General features: G+C 44.2%; 1 protein-coding gene across 3 annotated transcripts in view; it reads left to right on the top strand.

Moving 5' to 3' along the window:
- The window catches only part of LOC147709849 (NACHT, LRR and PYD domains-containing protein 3-like), a 242,536-nt gene that overhangs the window by 157,248 nt on the left and 60,734 nt on the right, over window positions 1-24,554 (top strand). For all 3 annotated transcript variants that reach the window (XM_086928304.1, XM_086928306.1, XM_086928305.1), the window contains one exon: window positions 22,721-22,891. In XM_086928304.1, coding sequence (XP_086784430.1) covers window positions 22,721-22,891 — 171 coding nt within the window. The remainder of the gene's footprint in view (window positions 1-22,720; window positions 22,892-24,554) is intronic.

Raw genomic sequence — 24,554 nt, 5'->3', positions numbered from 1 at the left:
ACTGGCGGTGCATTGGGATCAGTACGTTTAAGAATCGGAATGATGGGTGAATTACAGATATTGGAGTTGGTCTCTACGACCACTCCCTGGGTAATGAGCTCTTCAATGATTTCCAGTAAAGCCACTACAGCATCGGGTGGTAACTTGTATTGTCTGATTCTGGGTAAAACTACACCTTGTTTGAGTGTAACACGGTATGGGGTAATGTGCATACAACCTACATCAGTTGGGCCTTTTGCCCACAGGTGTTCTGGTACATTTTTCAATCTGACATCAAACTCACGTAACATATAATGACCCTTGAAATCCCGCAAAAAGAGTCTGACTCCCTCCGGGGAACAGCAGATCACGGCTCCTAGAGCCTTCAATGTTTTAATTCCTAACAGATTTTCTGGACATGATTTTGTAAGTAACAAGTCTGTAACACGTGATAATGGACCCACAGCCAGGGGAACTGGTTCTGATACCTCATTTACAATGGGCTTTCCTGAAAAACCAAGGGAAACATTCTGTGAGCCTGAGAGGGGTGCCCCTGGAACTTCCTCATGACTGATTGTGGTGCGACTTGCCCCTGTATCAATTAAAAACTTTCTGTCTTTTCCCAATACTTGACTGTGTACATAAGGACCCTCTTGATCTACAGGAATCTCAATAAGAGGCAAGCCACCCTCCCTCTCTAGGCTGTTTCATGTATATCGTGGGTAATCGGGGTAAGCGGACTGGGCATACTGGTACATCTGTTGTGAAACTTGCTGTGTTGCGGCAATGGGCTGTGGCTGTGATACCGCTACTGTCTGTGCTGTAGGTGATGAAGCATGTGTAGGCTGTGTATTCTGCATGGGCTGCATATTCTGTGAAGACTGATGCTGGTTATGGTCTTGTCTAGGCGGATGCGGTCTTTCTTTAGTTTTACCTGTCGCTATGTTATGTTTCAGAACTGGGCATTCATGTACGTAGTGACCTGGCTGCTTGCAATAGTTGCATGTCCCTTTAACGGGAGCTGCGGTATGACCGGTCTGGGTCGTACCCTTTCTGTGGCCGTCGGTTGGGACCGACTGGGCTACTAGCATTTTCATTTTCGTGTCTTTCATACGTTTCTGCTCCTGATCCTGCTCTTCTCTAATTCTGTTCTGGTGATATTGTAACATTTGTAACATCTGGGATGGCGTATTGGCTTGCCATGTACTCTCGACCTTGTATACACGGTTTTTAACTGCTAACAGGGAATTTTCGACCAACTTTGATACAAAAAGATGCGGGTACGACTCGCTACTTGGTTTAAGACCACTATTAATAATGAAACATTTCTCGAATCTTGAATAGAAGTCACTAGTATCTTCGTCGGGTTTCTGTTTACAGGCTGATATTGCATCCCAGTCTTCCTTTCTAGTTGTCAATAATCTTGGCAGAACCTGTACTATCAGACCTGGTAATGCTTTAGTTTTCTCCCCCAGGCCTACCCCTGGGACCCGTTTGTTCTCTTCGTCTTCTATTTCTGTCCATACAATCTTTTTCTCTCCCACCTCCCATTCTTTTTCTTTTAGTTTCTCGTAGATGCCCGTGGGCAGCAATACCTTTAACATTTTCGTTATATCTTCGTACGTATAATCCCCCATCAGTAACATGTCTTTAAGCTCTCTATGAAAACCTGCAGGGTCTTTATCATGGCACGGGACTAGTTTCTTCATTTCTAACAGTTCTAACTTAGTCAGAGGCGTGTGTACATACACTCGTTTTAAGGTATGATCGTCACCCATAACTGGGTGCACTTCTCGTAAGGGGTTCTGACTTTCAATGCCATGCCGACGTTCCATATGATACATTTTCCTTTCTGGGGGCGGGGCGGGAACATATTCGGAGCTTATGAAAGTATCATATCTATGGCGTTGTTCTAGAATTATTTGAATTAATTTGGTACTTAAACCTCTCCATCTGTCCATGAGTAGTTCTTCTAATGTTTCGTGTAAAGGACCTGGATCAGAATGTTGATTTCTGTACTTCGTGAGGAGGTGTTGAATCATGTATACACCTGCTAATTTCTGCTCGTCTGGGGAAAGGTTCAGAAATGTCTGTGCTACGGTGTCATCATTGTATATATCCGGATTTTCAGTCCATAATATGGCTGACCGGGCTAGTTCTTGTTCATCCATAGAATTGAGTACATGGTACCCTACTCGATCTCGAAGCCTTTTATCAGTCTCCTGGAACTGATGTTCAGCCGAATTTGGGTTTGTCAAGGCAGAGAAAAGAACTCTCTTACTTTCTGGACGGATGCCTTTCCTAAGATAAGTTCCCTTACCTACATATGCTATAGTGTCTGTAGTCTTTTCTGGTTCTTCAGGTTCTTCTCCCCCCTCGGAGGAAGCCTTTTCTTTCTCTTCTTTGTGTACGTCTATCACTGCTTTTCTTATTTTCTTGTACATACTGGCTATGCAAGTCCCCTTGTCGTGTTTTCCTTCAGATATATTTTGACCCCACCTGTTGAGTGCATCTAATTCACCCTGGTCTGTCTCAGGCCTGTCTCGTTCTCTTATTAGGCAATTTATGAAAAAACTTAATATCTGTCCTTGAACCTCAACTTTCTGATGCCCCATGGCATTCTTAATACTGTCGGGGTCTTTCCCAGTCTGAATAAACTGATATATTCTATCTAGGTGCTCTTTCATTCCTGGAAACATCAGCAGGAAATCAGTAGCCGATCGTAATCGTAGTGATGCCATTATCATTCTATCGTCTTTGCCGGGTACTGGATCATATCTGCAAACTGTAAGTTGTCCTTTGAATATATCGAGACGGGGTGATTTGTACGTGTAGGGACTCTGCAAGTCCCCGAGCTGTAACCTGCGTGTTGATGGCGGGGTCTGGAGACCCCCCATCGCACCTCCTGAGGCGGAAGCTTGGACATTTTCTCTCTGTGGAGTCTGTATCTGTACTTGAATTTGTCCTTTAGTAGGGTCAGGTAAACGTGGCTTTGGTAGATTAACTTTAGGTATGGGAAGCGGTGGAGGGGGTGGAACAGGCGGAATCTGATCTTGGGGCGGGTTACCACCCCCGTCCCTGTCCCTGTCGTTAGGCAGGGCGCGGACAGGCATATTGGTGTAAGCGGGTGCTACATCCTCTAGATAGGAATTCAGGAATATGTCTTTAGTAGTCTTGTGAGTTACTTTAGTTGGAACCAATGGTGACGGTAGATTTTTCGGTATTTCTGACATGGCCTCAGACGAACCCTCGGCCGCGAGATACATACCGTTTACGAGGTTATTTCGTGCACGGTCTATTTGTTCTGATTTTACTCGGATCCCCTCAGTAATTAATTCGTTTTCTTGGGCTTTCTCTGATTCTTTAAGTCTGTCCTCTCTACGTAGTTCTTTTTCAGCACGCTTACGTGATTCCTTACGCCACAGCTCTATGGCGTCTTTCTGAGATTGTCTGGCTTTCTTTTTCCATAATGCTTCCTCTACCTTCATGATGCACTCGGCATCCCATGTTCCAGTAACTGGCCATCTGTGTCTCTCGTCTAGATGTTTAGTATAGTCGGCCCATAAATCTAGATACACTATGGGTAATCACCCATACTCCTCTGAGTGACCACAAAATTATTAAATTAACGGTCTCATTAATACCCCCTGAATCTGACCGCTGGTCCCTAAAGAACAAAGGCTTCTCTATTAATCGCCATTCTGGGAGATGTTACTGGGGTTCCAGTCATAATAAGGATGTACAAAACATCCTTATCCAATCCTTAACTGAACTCGACTCTTGGCACGGTAGGGAATTCAGGTTCCTTGAAATGCTTATCCAAAAAGTTACGGAAATGGCCAGGAGTAAAGGAAAGTTTAAAAAGAAATATTTCTCTCCTAGTCCTCTATTAAAGTTAAATAAAGAGATTAACAAACTTGTTAGGATGCAATATCTTAATAGAACAGGAGAGATTGGGATACAGTTAGCTTTGTTAAAGAGAAGGAGGGTGAGATTGAGAGCCAAGTTAAAAAGAGACAAAGAAGATATGGTTTGGACCAGTCTAAGAGAAGCATCCAGGAGTAAAAACTCTAGAGCTTTTTGGTCCATAATAAGACAAGGATGTGGTGCTGTAAAAACATCCACGCCTACTGTTATTTCTGAAGATGTCTGGACCCAATTCGTGCTCACATTATATGCATCCAATGAGGCAGGGGGTGACGCTTGGGTTCCAGACTGTAATTTTGATGCTCAAATGGTACTCCCCACTGAGTATTCCATAGCTACCGCAATCAAGAGCATGCGCCCTTCCGGGGCCATGGGACCGGACGAAGTGCCCATGTCTATAATTAAGCAAGACGTAACCACCTGGAGCAAGATTCTTCTTCCAGTGTTTCTGGCGTGCTTTAAAAATCGATCAGTTCCCGACTCTTGGCGGGGAAGTATCTTGATTCCAATTTTTAAAAAAGGAGACCGTGATAATCCCTCTAATTATCGCCTAATTGCTTTATTAGACGCGATAGGAAAAATCTTTGCTAAACTTTTATTAATTTTAATAACAGACTGGGCACTCTTAAATAATATTATTCCTAGGGAACAGACAGGCTTTCGAAAAGAGCATGGAACTCTAGATAACCTAACTATGTTACATGTAATTATAGACAAATATGTGCGGGTTCGTGGTGGGGGCATATATGCAGCATTTATAGATTTCTCCGCAGCGTTCGATAGGGTTGACCGACCGACGCTGTGGAGAAAACTGACGTCATTGGGTATGCCGCGATACTTATTGGACTTAGTTAAGTCCTTACACTGCAATACTTGGTGTAGAGTGTTACAAGGCGGAGAAAGGGGACTCACTCAAGCAATACCCTCCCGGAATGGTTTAAAACAGGGATGTATATTGGCTCCCACACTGTTTTCCCTGTATATGGCCGATTTACCAACTACAGTTGCAGAATGTGAGGGTCTTGCCCCAGTAATTGGAGGGACTGCCATATCTATTCTAATGTATGCAGATGACATACTAGTTTTAGATCTGACCCCAAAAGGTCTCGCTAATCGTCTTCATACATTGAATGATTTCGCGGATAAACACTGTATGAAAATTAATAGCTCAAAAAGTAAGATCATGTGCATCTTTGGTAAGAAGAAATGCAGATCTAGGAGCTTTAATTGGTCATTAAGCGGAGAAAAACTTGAGGTAGTTAACTCCTATACGTTTCTGGGCAAAATAATATCTTCTAATCTTAGTGAGAAACCTCACATCGAAAATAATTCTAGAAAAGCAATGGCCCATGGTAGGGGACTACGTTCCTTATATAATGCAACGGGGAAGAGGCACTTCTCTTCTTGCTTGGAGGTATTTCGAGCGAAGATTCCTGCCACACTCCTTTATGGATTAGAATTGGTGGATTTAAATCAATGGGATTTTATGAAAAAAACGGAGGGAACGGTATTAAGGAAAATTTCCTCTCTTAATTCAGCCTGCTCCACATCCTCTTGCAGACTGGAATTTGGTCTGCGAAGCAGTTGGGCTCAAGGGCTGGCCGCTCTTGTAAGGTGGGTAGCATGCCTGGCCAGAGGTAAACCCGGAACCCTACGTGAAATCTTAAAAAAGGAGCTTTTAGGTAACTTTAATGAGTTCTCGCAGCTGGTAAAAAACTTCAGAAAAGCTGTTTTATTATTGGAACTCGATGAAAGTATGTTATTTTCTCTTTCTCCATCAGAGTTAAAGCTAAAGCTAAAAAGTAGGTCCTGGGAACTATGTTATAAGATGGATATACTGGCCCAACAGAAGTGTAAAGAAAGGGAAGCCCTGGTCCTAACCTATACACCTAAACAAGCACAACAATACTTAAGGTGGAATATCCCACATGGTGTCCGTAGGATATGGTTCCTTTTACGCCATAATTTGCTTCCACTTAATACACTCCTCGCAAAATGGTATGGTGTGTCTCCCTTATGCAACTTATGTAATAATGCTGCTCAAGACCTCAACCATGTATTGTTTACTTGCCCGACATTACGCCTATTGCGTAAAAAATGGATAAAACCAATTTGTCTACAGTTGGGAATTCTGAATATAAAAATGTTTTTCCATGCTCTGTATTGCCCCCCTAACGAAATGTTCTGTTTCAGATTATTTAATTATTTTAAAGAATTTTTAGACATATATTAATGTGATTTTGGGAGATGTTGATGAGTGTATTATTTGTCTATATTCTAGTGGTTACTTTTGAAGCTGTATGTAACCTGTGCTTATTCTGTCATGATAATATGTATGTTATTTTATGTGGCCCTCAATGAGAGCCAAATCATAATAATAAAAACTTTGAACTTTAGATACACTATGGCATCTATGCCATGCTTGTGGTACATAAAGTTCCCAGGAGTGTCCCTAGGGGGGATAGGAATTTCTTCCTCTAGTATCCCTTTCCTAGTTCCTATCTGCTTTAACTTGTTGAAAAACGGCATCTTGTTTACTCAGTACTGAACGCTCAATCCTTGCTACTAAATACTAGATACAGCTAGTTATACAAGAACACAATAATGCACATTAAAACAGTCACACTCATACCACGACATTAATCACATGAAAAGACATTTGCGACATATACGACTACCCCCTATATCAGATGTACTGCTAAACAGCACAGATACACTGCTGAGAACAGTGCAAGAACTTGAATCATCGGATGTACTGCTAAACAGTACAGATACACTGCCTAAAACAGTGCAGACCGGACTTGTGTACCCAAACCCGTCTAGATACGTCCCAGCAATGGTACTCACCGGGAAGCACAGAAAACAGAAGGCCTCGGAAAACTCGACTGGACTGGACTGGACCGGACTCGACTCGACTCGACACGTGGATACTTCGGAAAACTGGTGGGCCTCTTGACACCTCGGACCTTGCTTCTTTCGGCTAGGCTCTGGTCGGGATCCTCCGCACTCCTCACCGCCTCGTCTGGGTACTGATCGCAATCTTCGTCACCTCCGTAGGCCAGAGGGAGATACAGGAAATCCTGCCGGTACGCGTAGTTTCCTTCTAACTGATGGCAGGGGACAGAGCTTGCAACGCACCAACCGGCGCGTGAGGTGGGGGAGGGGTCCCTGTTCGGGCGCCAAAATGTCGTAAATATTTAATTTACCATCTTAATTTCTATGCAGGTAAGTACTTAATCAATAATAACTCAATCGGAAAGAAAGAAAACAGAGTCCGTGGTGTTAGAGTTCTTAGGGGTTTTATTCCTTAAAAAGGAATTATTCCGGAATAGGCTATCATGTTCCTGCAACCACACGGGGTCAGGAAGGGATAGAGCCATGTTTTATTGACAATACATAGCTTATATACTTAATTTACATCATAGGAAGCAATATAGTAGGCGTAACAGCTGAGAGTAGACAAGATAACAGCATCCACGTGTTACTAGTACGTAATCAGAAGGCGTGGACTAGGCGTAACTGGAGGTGTGCTCTAGAAACGTCATAGGTAGGTGTCACATGTGGGTGGCACTAAAACAGAAATGTTGCAATGTCAGCAGAAATCAGAAGCTTGGATGCGCGCGCAGCTGCATGACGTGTGATTTGGCGTGAAACTGGAGGGTGCAGGGGGCTTGACATTTACGCTGACGGAAAGAGACAGAAGTCTGGCATGTCAGATCAACTTGTGCTTCTATCATATCTGATATCTGATGTTTAGGAACTGAGCTATCTGGGCGGAAAGGTCTCTGGGGCAGAAGCTATTCTATACTGACTGTGAGTGCGTGTATAAGCGCCTGAGTGTCTGCATGAGAAGCGTGGGGGCATGGGCCTTCCATGGGAGCATGGTAACAGAGGCTATGAATTACTTGCACGGAGACAGGCCGGCCCTTTGGCTCTGCAGCTGGGGAATGTTTACTGAAACTAATAAGCAGGAATGTATCTTCGAGGAGCGGAACAGATAACTCGAAGGTTGTAGTCAGTCTTGGCAGGCAGCAGGCTGAGCTGAGCGTGGTGGGCCGCGCTGGAAGTAAGGCAGAGTTCACGGGTACGGGGGCAGCCTGGGCAGCCTGGCTGAGGCTTTCAGAGTCAGAAGGAAGGAAGAGGCTCGATGGCAGAAATTCTGGGTCTACTTTGCCAGAGCTGAAAAACATGTAGAGTACACTACAAAAAGACGTTGGCATAGCATACTTAGGAACGGACTATCCAACCCATTCAGGGTGGGTCTGAAAGAGGACATGTTAACGTTGGACGCAAATGTATTTGCGTCTTCATAGCTGGCACAGGAGGGAAGTTACATGCACTTTAACTCGTACATGGAGACGGTGGGGTACACGATAGGGAACATAACTTGACCAAAAATTTATATTTCCTCACCATGACTACAGAGGCCGCTAAAGGCTCATCTGTGGTCTGGTGGGAGAGCTCAGACACATTGACACAGTGGGAGGGCTTGCAGATCTCACAGATCACATGCCATGCAAAGTCGTCACAGTGGAGCAAAGACCGGGCCCAATTGACAAAGCTGTTTTCACTTGTAAATGTATGAGTGCAAGTGGCTGTACACATGACTGCTCGGGAGTAAGAAAAAGATAACCTTAGAATCATAAATCCAGTTGCTCCCATGTGATATTACCCCACAACAATATATTGTGGCATGGGGTGTAAATCTTGAGCAAGGGGTGGGCGGTTCAATGCATGTTTAGCCTTGATTGTTAACTGCCACAAACATCCTAATGTTTACCACTTTTGGAAATTGTTAGATTTACTCCTGACACTATGTGGAGGAAATCTCTTTTCAGGGTAGGGAGAGGAATGTGATACCTTTAAACTTTGTGGGGCTGCATGGAAAGGGTTTCACAGTTTTCACAAGCATTTTATGTATTTACATATAATCACGAAACATTGTGAGAGAATTATCACAAAATGTTAGTCTTTGCACACATGTAGATGTGTTTTATGCCAACATTGCCTGTAGGGCAAGCTGAGCTTTCAGCTTACTTTATTTCCTTATAGCACCTGCCATAAGAGTAAAGACTTTCCATGAGCCATAAAATACATTGGAGCCTGCCGTCTCTCTATAAAAAACCTGTCTCTAATGCCATAATCTGTTGAGTGGTGTTGCTGGCTCTAGTCACCTGTCCATGTAGCTGCTCAAAAGTAATAACTTATTAGCATTAAAATATGATGGCACAATGTCTGCAGCCAAGGTGAAAAGCAGGTCAGAAATCATCTGTACAGCTGCAGTTTAAACACCAAAACATAGAACTGGTGTTTCATTTTTCCAAAATAATGAGCAGTAGATAACAGATATTTATGGCAACATGCTTAGTTTTTGCATGCTACACTTCATTACAGGAAAGAATCTGCAGCTTACTACTGATTCTGAACTACAGCCTTTATCTGGTTTACATTATATTGATTCTAACATGCTTTTGCAACAAATTACTAACTGTTTGATGCGTTTAATTTTGCACTACAGATTTCACCCTTATTTTTCTAACTTTATTATGTCCTTCATATGAATGTGCAAGGCCCCAGGGATTTAACCTTTTTGTCATAACAGTGATGGTGTGACAATGTATTATATATGGAATAAAGTACCCCCTTGCATGCATTGTAAGGGTATTGCGAGTCGCTGAGGGGTTGCATGGCCATATAGAGGAATAAGGATGAGTTCCTATATAGGGCTATGGAACTCTGAGGAGACTTGCAGTATCCTGGTTTTGTGTGGCAGGGGTTACTTTATCCCTTGTAATGCATGCTCACACCGTCACCTTTCCCACAACCCACTTAAATCATTGGTGCATAGCGCTTTCAAATGAAAGTGTGAGCATATTTGCAAACATGAAGAATAAAAATAGAATCACTGGTACAAAAGGAAACCCATCAAAGAAGTGATTAGCTAGTTGAGGAAAAATGTATTAAACAGTTGAATAGACACCTGTTTAAAAAAAGAAAAGAAAAAAGGCGCAGCAGAAACCTGCAGAAAGATTTTTCTATAAATTCCCTAGTAGTGTGACAAATAAATGTGTTGCCATAAATATCTACTTTTGGCTTGATACTGTAGAGTTAAGAAAACGGAGAAGAAGAAAAATAGCAACTTTCAGTTTTCTTTGCTGAGGCTTTAATTCTGCTCTGTGACCTGACTTGCCTTACACCTCGGCTGCTGGCAGCAGGGATTGTGACATCAAAACTCGACTGTAATAAGTAATTATAGCCCAGGTCTGATAACATTTCTTTATAATTGGGGACTGTGTGTCCCAAGTTGCAGATTAGTGGAGTGGTGTGGCTCACTGGTTAGGGGTGGCAGACCCTGAAGCAGAGGACAGCCCGGGACCAGGGTTCAATTCCCGACGCGGCAGGGTCGTGGACCAGGGTCAGCGGACTCGATAATTCTCGCCTCAGTGCCTACTCTAACCAGGGATCACACTCGGCAACTCTGGGCATTAGCTTGCCTCATCTCCACAACGGCCCCCCACATACGCCGGGGATGCCTGGTTTCACCATGGAGATACCCAGGAGGGAACATCTCACAGGGAAAGCCAGGACGGGTTCCCCAGTGGTCTACAGCGCGGAGATACCCCATGTGGGGTGATTCAGGCGCTTTACAAGACATCATTACATTACATTACTATGAAAATGCCTTCCCAGTGTGTTCTTGTGGTTGGAGTGTTTGCCATTTATTTATTGCAGTATAGTATTATCCTTGTACCTGTGTTTGGTGCTCTTTTGTAACACGCACACGTCACTTTTCTCTTGTAACACGCACATGTCACTCCTCTCTTGTAACACACGCTTTGCTACCTCTCACATTTTGTTGGCTTTGATTCTTGCACAAGTGCCACCATTGCCTACGTATAATATGTGTATAAAATGAGAAATAAAGTTTAAAAAGAACAACCATGGCAGAAAAGGGGGGGTATTATGTCTAGACAAGTTGGACAAGTGTCTGGTAGCAACGTTAAGCACATTGTCCTGTGGGTAGAAGAGATGCCGGGGTGGCTCAAAATCAGGCTGTTTCATTAGCACAATTTATTAGGTAGCACTGAATTATTGCTTTAGTGCAATACAATTGTGTCTAATGTGCAAGAGGCAATTTAAAGTAGAGAATAAGCGAGGTGCCAGTGGATGGAGGGAATGTTCAAATAAACCGTGAGTACCTAACACTGAAGATCTATCTGGAGAATTAATAATATTGGTAATGACATAATTTTGAAAGCATTATGTAATACTAAGTAGTGGTATTGTCGGTAGATTATCAGAGTGTGTAGCAAATGAGCAGGCTGTTAGCTTGGAACAGGCAGCACACTCAAAAATAAATAGCATGGTACATACTGTGGTTTGTCGAGACTTTGAATAGGAGCCCTCATATAGCATGATTGAAGTATCTGGTAAAGCACTCATAACTTCCGAGGCACTATATCATTTTGGAATAAAAAATATGATGTAGAATGACTAGCTCCCTTGTCCAGTCTCAATAGGAGTAAACAGGGAATGTGCCATTTTTCCTTCATCCTTCATTGGGCACCCTGGCAAAGACGTCTTGAGGAGGGCAGATATGAATAAGTGATGGGGGAGCAAGGACTGTACATCCTGATACTGGTGGGCAAGAGATGTGGAGCGGGGCCTAGCCTTGAGAGGGCCTCTTGCGTTGGACAATGTCTGCCTAGCATTAAACAAGCTGTGAGTGGCAGGACCGTGGAATACAATGTGGGCAGTGAAGGAACTGGAGCTTGGTAGATTTTCCCAGTTCCTATTAGTGTCATTATACCTGCTTGGAAAGACTCTTTTGTAACATGCACACGACACTTTTCTCTTGTAACACACTGTTTGCTACCTCTCACATTTTGTTGGCTTTTGATACTTGCACAATTGCCACCATTGCCTACGTAACGTTTGTTCTTGTGCCTGAGTGTCTGCCATATATTGCAGTATTATACCTCTAATTGTACTTTGTTTTCTCTTGTAACCTGCACTCTGGTCACTTTTTCCTCCTGTAATGCACAGTTTTCTACCTCTTGTATTTTGTTTGCTCACAATTGTCACTTTTGCCTCATGTAACTTAACGTCTGCTTTTGTAATTTGTTCACTTGTAATTTTTTCCTCACGTATCATTACTGTTCCTATTGTGAAGCGCTCTGACGCCTTCGGGTAAAGTCTGCACTATATAAAAATGCATAAATGAATAAAAATAGGAGGGGCTTGAAATGCTGCGTTATCTTAAATTCAATTTATTGCCCTGGCATTTTAGGCTTGGCGCTCGTGCTTACATGCATTTATTAAGTTTTCCCATTCATCATAATTATCTAATTAATCGATTGTCAGAAATTATGCCACTGTCTAAAGGCAACGTTGGGAAAACTGCAAAAATGAATACATTCTGACTTCTGAGATAGAAATACCACCACAGAGGCTGAAGAAGGGCTATTAAGCAGCTGAGACGGGTGGGGGGTGATTATGAGATTTATTAGCGTACTTGTTGCAGCAGTAAACAAGCTAAAAGCTGATGCAAATCATTTGATTGATTCTACAAAAAAGATGTGAATAAAAGGTTTTGCATTTGACAGTTAACGGGCTATTGGGCTGTACGGCGGGATTTATTTCAAGTGCTCACCGTCATTTTTCCCCAGCACCCCCCCCCACCCCCCACCCCCCAGGGGGCGGCAATCTGAGGGATAGCCCCGGGCACCACAAGCTCTAGCTACGCCCCTGCAGCAGGGAACGCAAACCGCGGTACCTTTGTGAGCATTGATGTGTTGAGTAAGGCAGCTGGTGATGCCCCAAAATGAGGCTCTTATCCTTGAGGGTCACTCCTTTCTGCGGACCATGTTGTCCCGCTCGACCTGACTCCTCACGGTCTTCAGAGGCGCTTCGACACCTTGACATCTTTTTCAGACGCTCGGTTCCTAAAGTTAAATAAAAGTAGAACGAGGGTCATGAGGTTTGTGCAAAGGGGTGTCGGATTAATACAGGTATAAGGAGTTTTATCATAATTCTACCTTAGAAGTAGTAACATCTTACCCTTATCTTGGAAGAATCCTATCAGCAAATGTGGCTGATGGTGAACACATTGCACGAAATAAGGCGCCCCCCATGGGAATGCACTGAAGTCGTTTTATGGAGCAGCAGATCACTGGCACTTTAATCATCTCTTATCAGTATATAGATGGTTCAGTCGACTTTTAAACCCTATAGAGACAATAAATGTTAATCAGTGGCACTTTAGACATGAAGTGAAATGTAAGATTGTTCACACTATTTGCACTTTAAGTTCTATGGTCACAATAGAAGCCCTAAGGTTGGGATTAGGATTGGTGAGATCTTTTATAAGAGGACTGGCTGCTATGTTACAATGGGGTCATTGTATGCTACATGCTAAAGAAAAGTGTTTTAGGAGTCCTATGGCTTCGGAATGTTTCATTCCTACTAGAAAGGATGGATCAATATTTAATAATATTTTACCTGCACTTCAGCACTTTTCTTTGACTAGATTAGACACCCTAAATATGAGCTATATCCACCCTAAAAATCATTTAAAACAAACCATGAAAAATAGAAAAGTGAAACAGAGATATGGAGAGCAGATTCCCATTTTCATTGTGTTTTCAATCCTGTCAGGCGCCGTCCCTCAAGTGCATTTGAATGTGCACCTTTTGTTATCATGATTTACAGACAATTGAATATGTTTTATTTGTTTGTTCCGATTTTTTAACAGAGATTTTTAAAACCACTTTTTTAAAATATATAATTTTAATAGCTAAACTGGCAATGGAGATGATAAATCGCCCAGTTAATGCATTTATGTGTTGTAAACTTGTCACATGTTTTAGTTCTTTTTTAAAGTCTATTCATCGATTTCATTTTGTATATTGCAGATCTTGTTCTAAGATCTAAATCTCTAATAAAACCTTGACCTTGAACCTTATTTATTGTGATTTTCTGACAATTTCTGTACATGAATTTACTTTGTTTGTGCCTTCAGCTAAATTCATGTAAACAGAGGTGACCCGCCTATTCCATGGACCAGTGAAGGAGGAATTTTAACCTACATGAGGGCTATAGATAAAGACAGAATTGGAGCTGAAACCGGAAGAGGTCTAAGGCTTTTCGGCCAATGTTAGGGACCTCAAAGGGATGGGTTCTTTCCCAACCCCAGTATCTCGGTCTCATCTCTGTTGGGCTTTGAGTGAATGGTTATTCATCCATTCTGTGATCAAACCCAACCACAGTTCAAGGCCTCTGAGTTGTATCTCTGCGCAGATGAGAACGAGAAGGGGATTTGTGTGCCATCTGTGTATCGAAATAAGGTGAGACCACAACTTTCCACCAAGTCCCCAGTGGGCGCACATAGATGGTAAAAAGTCCTGGACTGAGGGACGATCCTTAGGGAACTCCTGAAGTCAGGGGAGGTCGCTCAGAGGAGGCAGTGGTTGAGAGCACCTGAAAGGACCAGTCTCTTACAAACAATGTCCTCCCGGTCAGGGCTGTTCCGTGAAGTCCCAGCTCGGCCAGCCTCTCTAAGAGATTTACATAAGACACAGTGTTATAGGCCGTGCTGGGATCTAGTAAATTCAGTGCAGCCGTCTCGCCCCCTTCCAGGAGTTTTATAAGATTCTCTATGACTCCTAGCAGGACAGACTTAGGACTCTGTCCCCTCCTATACCCCGATTGGGAAAGGAGAAGCCAATCTTAGGACTCCATAGAACTGAGAGCTGTCTGTTGACATGTTTCTCCATTATCTTGGCCATAATGGGAAGCATAGAAACTGGTCTATAATTAGACCAATTATTAGGGTCTTAGTTAGGTTTCTTCAAAAGGTGCCGTACCATGGCATGTCTCCAGGCCAGTCGGATCTGTCCCTGCACTAAAGATGAATAGAGGAGCCCTTCCAGGACCTGCAGATTGTCCCTAGATCCGGACAACACTAATCTTACCCGCAGGAAGCAGATCTGATTTTTGGCAGTAGTGACAGCAACCATCGCATATCCAGCGTGTCTCATGCCATCAATTTATGACACAATTCTGTGGGGGCTGGACCAATCACGTCCCTGGTGGCCGGCCTCCCTGCAGTACTCCTGTATTTAATGTCATCTGAATGTTTAAATGTGTAGCATGCCAGTTCTTCACACTGAGGTTGCAACAGTGCTAGCAAAGTTCCTTCACCACTCTGAAGAGAGTTTTTGAACAATTTTGGCTGCGTTGATTTGATACAAATAAAACGTAGCACAGGCCACTCTGCATCGCCCGTGATAGTTTTTAAGGGATGTTTTATATCCAAGCTCACTATCCTCTTCATACTCAATCCTCCATGATCTTCCAGGCCTTCACATCTTGACTTTTCTATCCGCAATGAGCCTGTAAACCAGGGGGCTAACGGATATGATCTCACTGGAGGACGATTGTTCCCGGGAAACACTATATCTAGTGCGTCCCGCAACCAGTCCTCAGTCATAGGCTGTTCCGGCTCCAACTCTTGAGTTAATCTGGACAGTGTGTTCCTTAAGTGACTATCAAGGCCTGGGATGTCAAATCGCAAACAAGGCCTTGACTTGAGGCCCATCCACCGCTCTAAACGGTCTATTACCTGACCATATTGAGAAAGGCACCACATAGTGATCGGACCATACCAACGGCATAGCAGGACCCGCCGCCAACCAGTGTATACTTGTAAAAGTCAGGTCTAGAAGATGTCCTGCTTGATGTGTAGGTGCTCAGTTCATGAGCTCCAGGCTCAGGACTCTGATGTCCTCCCGCAAAGTCTGACCAACACAACATGTGCTGCCCTCCAAATGCATGCTCAATTTCCCCAGTAAAATCAAGTTGGTGGATCTGAGTATCTGTGGGGCCAGTAGATCTGGAAGGAGCCTACAGCAGTTTACGGCATACTCTGGTGGGCGATACATTAAAATGCCTGCTATGGTGAAATTAAGACTAAGTTCCAGCGAGAGCACCATTGCTTTGCATGCTGGTATTGGTAATTCATATGTACTGCATTTGAGGCTGTTTTTTAACACAATCACTACCTCACCTCCTGGCTTGGCAATTCTGACCCTCCTCCTTAAAGAATTGTTTGACTGTAAAGCTGCAATCATTTCGGAACTCGAAGCCTCATGTAAGCACGCCTCCGTTATGAACATGGCATTGGGTGCATGCTCCACCCTGAAATGATAGAAAAGTTGTTGGTGACATGGTAATGAAGAGACATTAATACAATAATTCAAACTTTCTTTCTCGACCAGTACCTGAACAGGTGGTCGCCCTACTACCCGTTCAACTTGGGTGGGCCACCTGACCCATAGCATCTTGCATATGAATATTGTACATATCCAGGGCGAAGTTGCAGGATTTGCATATTTGTTCATTTTTTGCTGGATCTAGAGATGCAAGACAGATATCTGAGAACCTCGAGTGCAGCGCTCTTAGGGGCATATTATCAAGAAACGGAGTTAACATTATCGGCGCTTTAGTAGCAGGAAACTGCCGCTAAAGCGGCGATAATGGGCTTGATAATATGCCCCTGTGAATTCCCATAGAAGCCCAGGTTCTGGTGTGAACGTGGGCTTCTATTGGAATTCTCTACAGCATATTATAAAGCCCATTATCGCTGCTTTAGCGGCAGTTTCCTGCCGCTAAAGCAGCGATAATTTTAACACTGTTCTTGATAATATACCCCTTAATTTTTCTGCAGAGAACACCTTTGCACCCAGCCGAAATCGGGCAGGTTTCCTAGCTCCTGGACCCATTTGGGCATGGAAGGCTTCCCTTCGGCCTGCTAGCAGTGTATCTGTTCCTGTGTCATACATGTAGCTTGATTGGACTGCAACTGGAACCGCTAACCGAACACAGCCTCCATCTAAAAAATGGCTGCCAAAACGTGTCTCAGGCGAGGCACTTAACCCGTGCTCCCATAGTGCATAGTGGAGCTCCCACACTCCACTGTGCCTGTTTTGCCACAAATTAATCAGAATTCCCCCCAATCACAACACCTTAATTCAAACCACTAGTTTAAAAAAATTAAAAGAGTTTTAGTTTTTCAGTTCAATAGCCATTCAGTTCAGTAGCATTACATTAGTGTAGCAGCGCGCCGAGAAACACCTCACCTGACGCCCTACGTGAGGCTAAGAAGGACTGCAAAGTTCACATTCTTGGGGTAGAGTTTGAGTTCATGGCGGATTAAGGATCTCAATAGATCTCCTTGGACAATAATCACTGGGAAATGTTTGGGAATATTCTTAAGCTAGAAGGATTGCAAGAGTTAACTATTGCAGCTGAAAGCTTTGGTAGATGTACCATTGATGTAATTGGTTACGAAAGAGTGCTCATCAGCTTTAAAGGCAGAGAAGCCCCAATTAACTTGTATGCAGCCAAGAAGGGAGAGGAAGTATTGAGATGGAGGGATCAATGGGAGTTAGATATTATTTTGATCCCTCTATAAGCAAGGACCCGTTTTGGTGGTTAATGAGGTCCATAGTGAGGTTCTATTGACGACCCAATTTCATAAAGAGGAACCAGGCTTGATGGAGGGGTATTTGTATCAAATTAATTTAGAACAAGGGACAAAACCGTGAAACATAAGCTAAGAGGCATACTTTTAAATGTCAGGGAAGAACTCAAGTCTATGCTTAATAGTATGGGGAGGTATGGAATAATTAAAGAAATCGAGTTGTGAGCATGGCTGTCACTCATAGTTTTGCCTTGCAAAGCAGAGAACACTAAAGACTGTGTGTGGACCTTAGCACACTCAATCCTAACACCATAGTTGGCTGTCACCCGCTGCCTAATATAAATGAAGTTATAAGTATATTGGAAGGTGCAAAGATATTTTCCACATTCGATTTGCTGCATGCATATCATTAGATACAAGTGACAGAAGATTCTAAACGTTTAACAATGTTCATCAAACCACAAAGATTATACCAGTTCAAGAGCATGCCCTTTAGGCTAGCCTCTGCTGCTGTTTTTCAAACGGCAATGTCCCATGTCTCCAGGGACATGGATGACTATGAAATGCTTCCAGGATGATATACTCATTGGGGCACATGCATCAAGGTAGGCTTTTGCGATTTCTTAATTGTAGATTATTAAGAAATCACAATTATGGAATCGCAAAAGCCTATGCATGTAAGAATCACAAAAAAATAGTGATTCCTACAAATCCCTTCATTGTGACTCACAAATTGCGAGTCGCAATTAAGGAATGGCTTCACATTTATTCCTATAGGCCTATAGGCCCATAGGAATGAAAGGGAATTGCATTTCGTAATTTGCGAGTACCGAATCGGTACTCGCAAATTGTGCATGCAATTACAAGGGGGCAAGGGTGTCAAAAGGACACACTGTTGCACCCCTAAAAATGTAATGTGCACCCATATTGTGCACACACATGCCCCAAGGGCATGTGTGTGTGTAATATGTAACTCTGCAAAATGCACTGTGGGAGGGCAGGTTTGATATACAGTCGAGAAGGCCGAAGAAGTGATTTAAAAGTAGGTGATTTATTAATAACAGAAGGGGTTGTGAATTGGTTGGTTGATTGTCCCTTGGGTTCTTCCTCTTCGGATGACTCCGGTGATGAGCTGGAGGGGGTTGACACAGGCAGAGGTGTTGTCTTGGTCTCCTTATCCTTTTTACCATGGTGGTCTTCCCGAAGGCTCATAGGAGGATGACAAAAACAAATGAGGGAACAGTAGGACTGAGGTTCTAAATACTGTTGGGTAATATCTTCCTTTACCACACCGTTGTGCTCTAAGTTTGGCTTGTGCAAAGACTGAGACGAGTCAAAGTACTGTGGAGCCCAAACCGAGTTCAGAAATAGAGAGGAAGGGGTTTTGGGGTCTGTTTTAAAGTGCTTAGGGAAAGGTATAAGAGTGCTCGATGGAATAGACGATGTCAAGATGGTGAGGTTTTCAAATGAACATACACGTGTAAATTACAAAAGACAGTTGTGTTGTTCAATATGGGTGGACCACGAAGACATTTAACAAACTTCTTCTTTACTAGTCCCACCCTGTACTCCCTCCCGCTTCCCCCTTTTCCAATACCCTTGAGACTGTATTACTCACAGGCTCCTCCTCAACTCTCCAGAGTTGCGGCCACTCCACAGCCTCCTCCGGGCACCACCAGACCTCGCCCCAGCTTTCTTCTCCGTCCTCCTGGTTCCCTGGGGTTCTGGCATCCGGTGTATCGTGTCCCGCGTCTTCTTTCAGTACTTCGTTCCTCCGGCGTTCCTCCACTCCTTTCGCGCCACTGTTCTCTGCCGCTGCCCTTTGAACCCCGCCGTCTTTCATTGGTTTCTCCCTATTGCTTCCTGCTTGCGAAGGAGTCCCTTCCAGGTTACGTCGGCCGATGTGTTCCTGCAGAGAAATGGTGGAGGAGCATGGTTTTGGTAGTCCTGTGTGCCGTTGCTGAGACGGAACCCGTGATTGTGTCTCCCCACCCGGCGCTAGTCCGGTAAGTCTCTCTTCTATCACCGGGTCCCTCTCACATGCACTTTAGTGCATTTTTCAGAGTTTTCACAAATTACCGCCCTGTGTCATTTGATGGTAATTTGTGACCCCTATTAGCGAAATCGCTATTTTTAATTGAATCATGCATTGCATTGAAGTAATCGCAAATTCTGAGATTACTTAAAATGCAATTTTTGCATTTTAAGAATCTGCCCGTTTGCGACCAGTTTTTCCTTTGATGCATGTGGCCCATTGTTTCTAAAAATGAACAGGAGAATTTAGAAAATCTATAAAAGGTGTATGGCAGATTAGAAAACCATGGTTTAATAGTGAAACAGAACAAGTGTAATTTTCTTTTGACTCTGTGGAATATTTAGGTCTTACGTTATCGGGTGAGGATGTGGTACACAAGAAATCTTTGGTGGAAGCTATTACACTTGCATAGGATAATAAGGAAAAGTTACTTTTGTTTGCAAGATTGTGTGAATATTACAGTATGTTCATAAAGTATTTTGCAACAAAAATGGAATCACTCAAGTATCTCACTCGGAAAAAATCAGAATTTAAATGGTCTGAAAATCAACAAGAACCTTTTGAATTAATTGAAAATGAAATTGAGGAAGTGCCAACATTGAACACATTTGCATCAACAAAGAATGTATCATCATTGTGGATGCAAGTTTGTATGGACTTGGAAGTGTGCTGTCACAAAGGTGTGGAAAGGAAGAGTGTAATGTGGCGTTTGTTTCTCGCACCCTTATTGAGACCGAAATAAGGTATACTGTCATAGAGAGAGTTGTTAGCATGCGTGTGGGCTATGGAGCATTTTCACAAGTACATAGGGAGCTCCCGTTGTATTGTGAAAACTAATCACAAACCTCTTGTTGATATGTTGTCTCCAGGTGGGGGACAAAATGGTATGGTGTGTTTTGCTAGGTTGACGTCTAGACTGCAAGAGTACTGCTGTAAGCATGAGTTTGTACCAGGTAAACGAAATGTTACAGTTGACGGGTTATCTTGATTAGCCTCTGTTCCTGTAGCCTCTGTGGAGGGAAGGAGATGAAAGCGATCTGTTGTTACTGCCGGTGAAGGAGTCTGTTGTGCAAGGGTGGCTCAAAAGAAAAGACAATCCTGCAAGGCTGTCTCCATTTTAGAAGATTTCAGGAGAGTTGGAAATTGATGGTGAGAGTATCTTCTCATTGGCACATGAAGGGCATTTAGGTATGTCCTCCATGAAAAAGCTTCTTAGGACATGTTTTGTGGCAAGGCATGGATAGGATGGTAGGTAATGTGGTAAGAGAATGTGAGATGTGTGCTAATAGTGACAAGATACTAAAGGCTGTTCCTGCATGTCCTGTGGAATGGCCTGATTTTCCATGGCAGGAGGTAGCGTTTAACATTACAGGTCCTTTCTTTGCCGCAGGAGGCTCAGTTTGCTATGGTATTAGTGGATTATGATTCTAAGTGGCCTGAAGTAAAGTGTGTTGCACAAGCTACAGCTGGTGCTGTTAGAAACTTCTTTAAAAATGTTTTTGCTTGGGAAGGATATCCCGAAGTACTTATCGCTGACAATGGCGTGCAGTTAAAGTCACAGGAGATGGAGAGTTTTCCTAGATACTGCAATGTCCGACATTTCTGTACTGCATTGTATGAACCTCAGTGGAATGGACAGGTGGAAAGGTTTAACCATGTCTTGAAGGAAAGTATTGTGTGAGCATGAGGTTTTGGATGTAAGCAAAAGACAAAGTTAAGAGAGAAGTTGTGGTTGTATCGCATCGATCACTCAGGGTTCCTATAGAGCGTGGCTAATTATCCGTTAGGGTCCCAAGGCGCTGAGGCATCACTCCCCATACATCCACAGGAATATGTCCATTTAAGTTATTCAGGGACAGGGATCTGGCCTCCAAGTTGTGTGCATGCGGTTTAACAAAAGGAAAGCGAAGTGCTTACTGCACTGAAGGAGATGACCGTAAAAGTTCAAAGGAAACAGGAGAAAGATAAACTGGTCTATGATGCTAGGTGGAAGGTCAGAGAATTTATATTTGAAGTAGTTTGTTAGGTGAGGATTCGTAAACCTGGACTCCTGTCTAAAGCTGCACCCACGTTTGGCAAAGGTATGAGTGTGGCAAAGTCAACAAGACCAGTGTGGTCACGCAAGATGGTTGCGTTTGCAATGTGAGGACAGTGACCAACTGTGAAGGTGATAAGAGGAGATTTCTAATCCTTATATGACACAATGGTGAGGAACATATGGTGGAAAAGTTGACATCAGTTATTGTGACATTGAATCTACTACGTCACGGGTAAAGGAGATGGGTCTCTGTAGGAAACCCCCTATGAAGTATGTAGGTTATGTGTTTAGACTTTTGTGTTTCCTCGTTGTTGTTCTATGTTATTTTGTTTTATGTTATTGTAAGGGACAGATGTGTTGTATATTGTTTCTTTCTCTTGGAGTAATTCCTAGTGTAACTATGTTATTATCAAGTTAGCTTGAAGGGGTACCACTGCTTTGGTGCTTTGAAGACTGGACTTCGTGTCCTATAAATCTGAGTCCTCTGCTGTTGAGTCAGATACATCTTTACTGCTCTACTCACCTGAGTTCTTGGATTTTTACAGATAACGAAATACTTTGTGTGCTAAACAACTCCAACCGTGTGCCCCTTCTGCCTTCCTGAGCGGCACTCATTGTAGGCGCTTAGGATTTGCTGTTTTGTTGCCCTACATTCACCATGTTTGACCACCCGCTGAGAACCCGCCAGCTTGTAAAGTGTCTTTCTTCAAATGTTGCTTACTTCCTTCTCTCCTTTCATTTGTAAAGTCCTTCATCCCCCCAAGGGCTTCTAGAATGTGCTCTACAAAACTTGTAGAAGTAAATAAAAAGATGGTTATTAATATCTTCTGCTCTCAAAGACCAGGGGGGAGGCATTGAGAGTCGGTGTCTTCAACATCTGAGCAGTTCTGCCTGTCCTTGGATCTATTTTGCTAACTCAGGGTAAAGTGGGGGCTTCAGAAGCAGCAAAGTCCAGCACCTGCACACCCCCAAACCTGCACTGTACTCAATCAGATGCTGGAGTTACAGGCATGTCCCCTCCAGTGCAGGATTGGATCCAGCACAGGTGTCAGTGCATGGACCCCCAGCAGGATGACGCTGGTGAACCGTCGTCCTTCGGCAGATCAGAGAGCCTGCTGTAGGTGATCTTCAGCACTACGCAGGGGGTCTTTGGCAAAATGCAAATTTACCAAACCTGTGGAGGATCTTTGAGGTCAGACCATAAGGGTGCAGTGATATCTCTCTCAGGGTGTGACTGAGTGTCTCTCTGTTTCCGCAGGCTGGATCGCTGCTCCCTGACAGAGTCTTGCTGTAGTGACCTGTCCTCTGTCTTCTGTGTCCATCACCACCTCGCAGAGCTGGACCTGGCCGACAATGAACTGGGGGACTCTGGAGTGACAAAGCTCTGTGAAGGATTGAGACACCCGGACTGCAAGCTACAGACCCTGGGGTAGGTGTCCCTTGTGCCACGCAACAGAGGATTGAATGTGTGGGAAGGACTGAGACACCCGGACTGCAAGCTACAGACCCTGGGGTAGGTGTCCCTTGTGCCATAGAGCGGAGGATTGAACGTGTGTGAAGGAGTGAGACACCCGGACTGCAAGCTACAGACCCTGGGGTAGGTGTCCCTTGTGCCATAGAGCGGAGGATTGAACGTGTGTGAAGGAGTGAGACACCCGGACTGCAAGCTACAGACCCTGGGGTAGGTGTCCCTTGTGCCATAGAGCGGAGGATTGAACGTGTGTGAAGGAGTGAGACACCCGGACTGCAAGCTACAGACCCTGGGGTAGGTGTCCCTTGTGCCATAGAGCGGAGGATTGAACGTGTGTGAAGGAGTGAGACACCCGGACTGCAAGCTACAGACCCTGGGGTAGGTGTCCCTTGTGCCATAGAGCGGAGGATTGAACTTGTGTGAAGGATTGAGACACCCGGACTGCAAGCTACAGACCCTGGGGTAGGTGTCCCTTGTGCCATAGAGCAGAGGATTGAACGTGTGTGAAGGAGTGAGACACCCGGACTGCAAGCTACAGACCCTGGGGTAGGTGTCCCTTGTGCCATAGAGCGGAGGATTGAACGTGTGTGAAGGAGTGAGACACCCGGACTGCAAGCTACAGACCCTGGGGTAGGTGTCCCTTGTGCCATAGAGCGGAGGATTGAACGTGTGTGAAGGAGTGAGACACCCGGACTGCAAGCTACAGACCCTGGGGTAGGTGTCCCTTGTGCCATAGAGCGGAGGATTGAACGTGTGTGAAGGAGTGAGACACCCGGACTGCAAGCTACAGACCCTGGGGTAGGTGTCCCTTGTGCCATAGAGCGGAGGATTGAACGTGTGTGAAGGAGTGAGACACCCAGACTGCAAGCTACTGACCCTGGGGTAGGTGTCCCTTGTGCCATAGAGCAGAGGATTGAACGTGTGTGAAGGAGTGAGACACCCGGACCTCAAGCTACAGACCCTGGGGTAGGTGTCCCTTGTGCCATAGAGCGGAGGATTGAACGTGTGTGAAGGAGTGAGACACCTGGACTGCAAGCTACAGACCCTGGGGTAGGTGTCCCTTGTGCCATAGAGCGGAGGATTGAACGTGTGTGAAGGATTGAGACACCCGGACTGCAAGCTACAGACCCTGGGGTAGGTGTCCCTGCGGAGGATTGATCGTGTGTGAAGGAGTGAGACACCCGGACTGCAAGCTACAGACCCTGGGGTAGGTGTCCCTTGTCCTATAGAACGGTGGATTGAATGTGAGGCATTGCAGATCACTTGTGCCGTGCTAGTGCTGAGGGAGCCATGTTTACCACTTCCCCACAGTGCTACCTATTCTGATCACAAATGCAGGATGTGGCCACAGCACCAAATGAAAGAGCTGCATTTGTGTGGGAGTGAAGGCTAGTCACGAGCATTGGAAGGGTGATGGTACCCCAGTATTTTATGAATTTGAACATTAAGCCCATATTATATATCACTGGGATATATGAACTTAAAGACATATGTGTCTCACCACCTGCAAAAGGTTGCATTTTTAAAGTATGAACCAGGGTGGGAGAGATGAAAACCCAGACCCCATCAAACAAATCTGCGGAAACCCGGCTTATGTTATAACATTGATAGTAGATCATCC

This window comes from Lissotriton vulgaris, chromosome 6, assembly GCF_964263255.1.
Source record: "Lissotriton vulgaris chromosome 6, aLisVul1.2, whole genome shotgun sequence".
NCBI lineage: Eukaryota > Metazoa > Chordata > Amphibia > Caudata > Salamandridae > Lissotriton > Lissotriton vulgaris.
The sequence above is the reverse complement of the archived record's forward strand: the minus strand, read 5'-3'. Positions and strand labels throughout refer to the sequence as shown.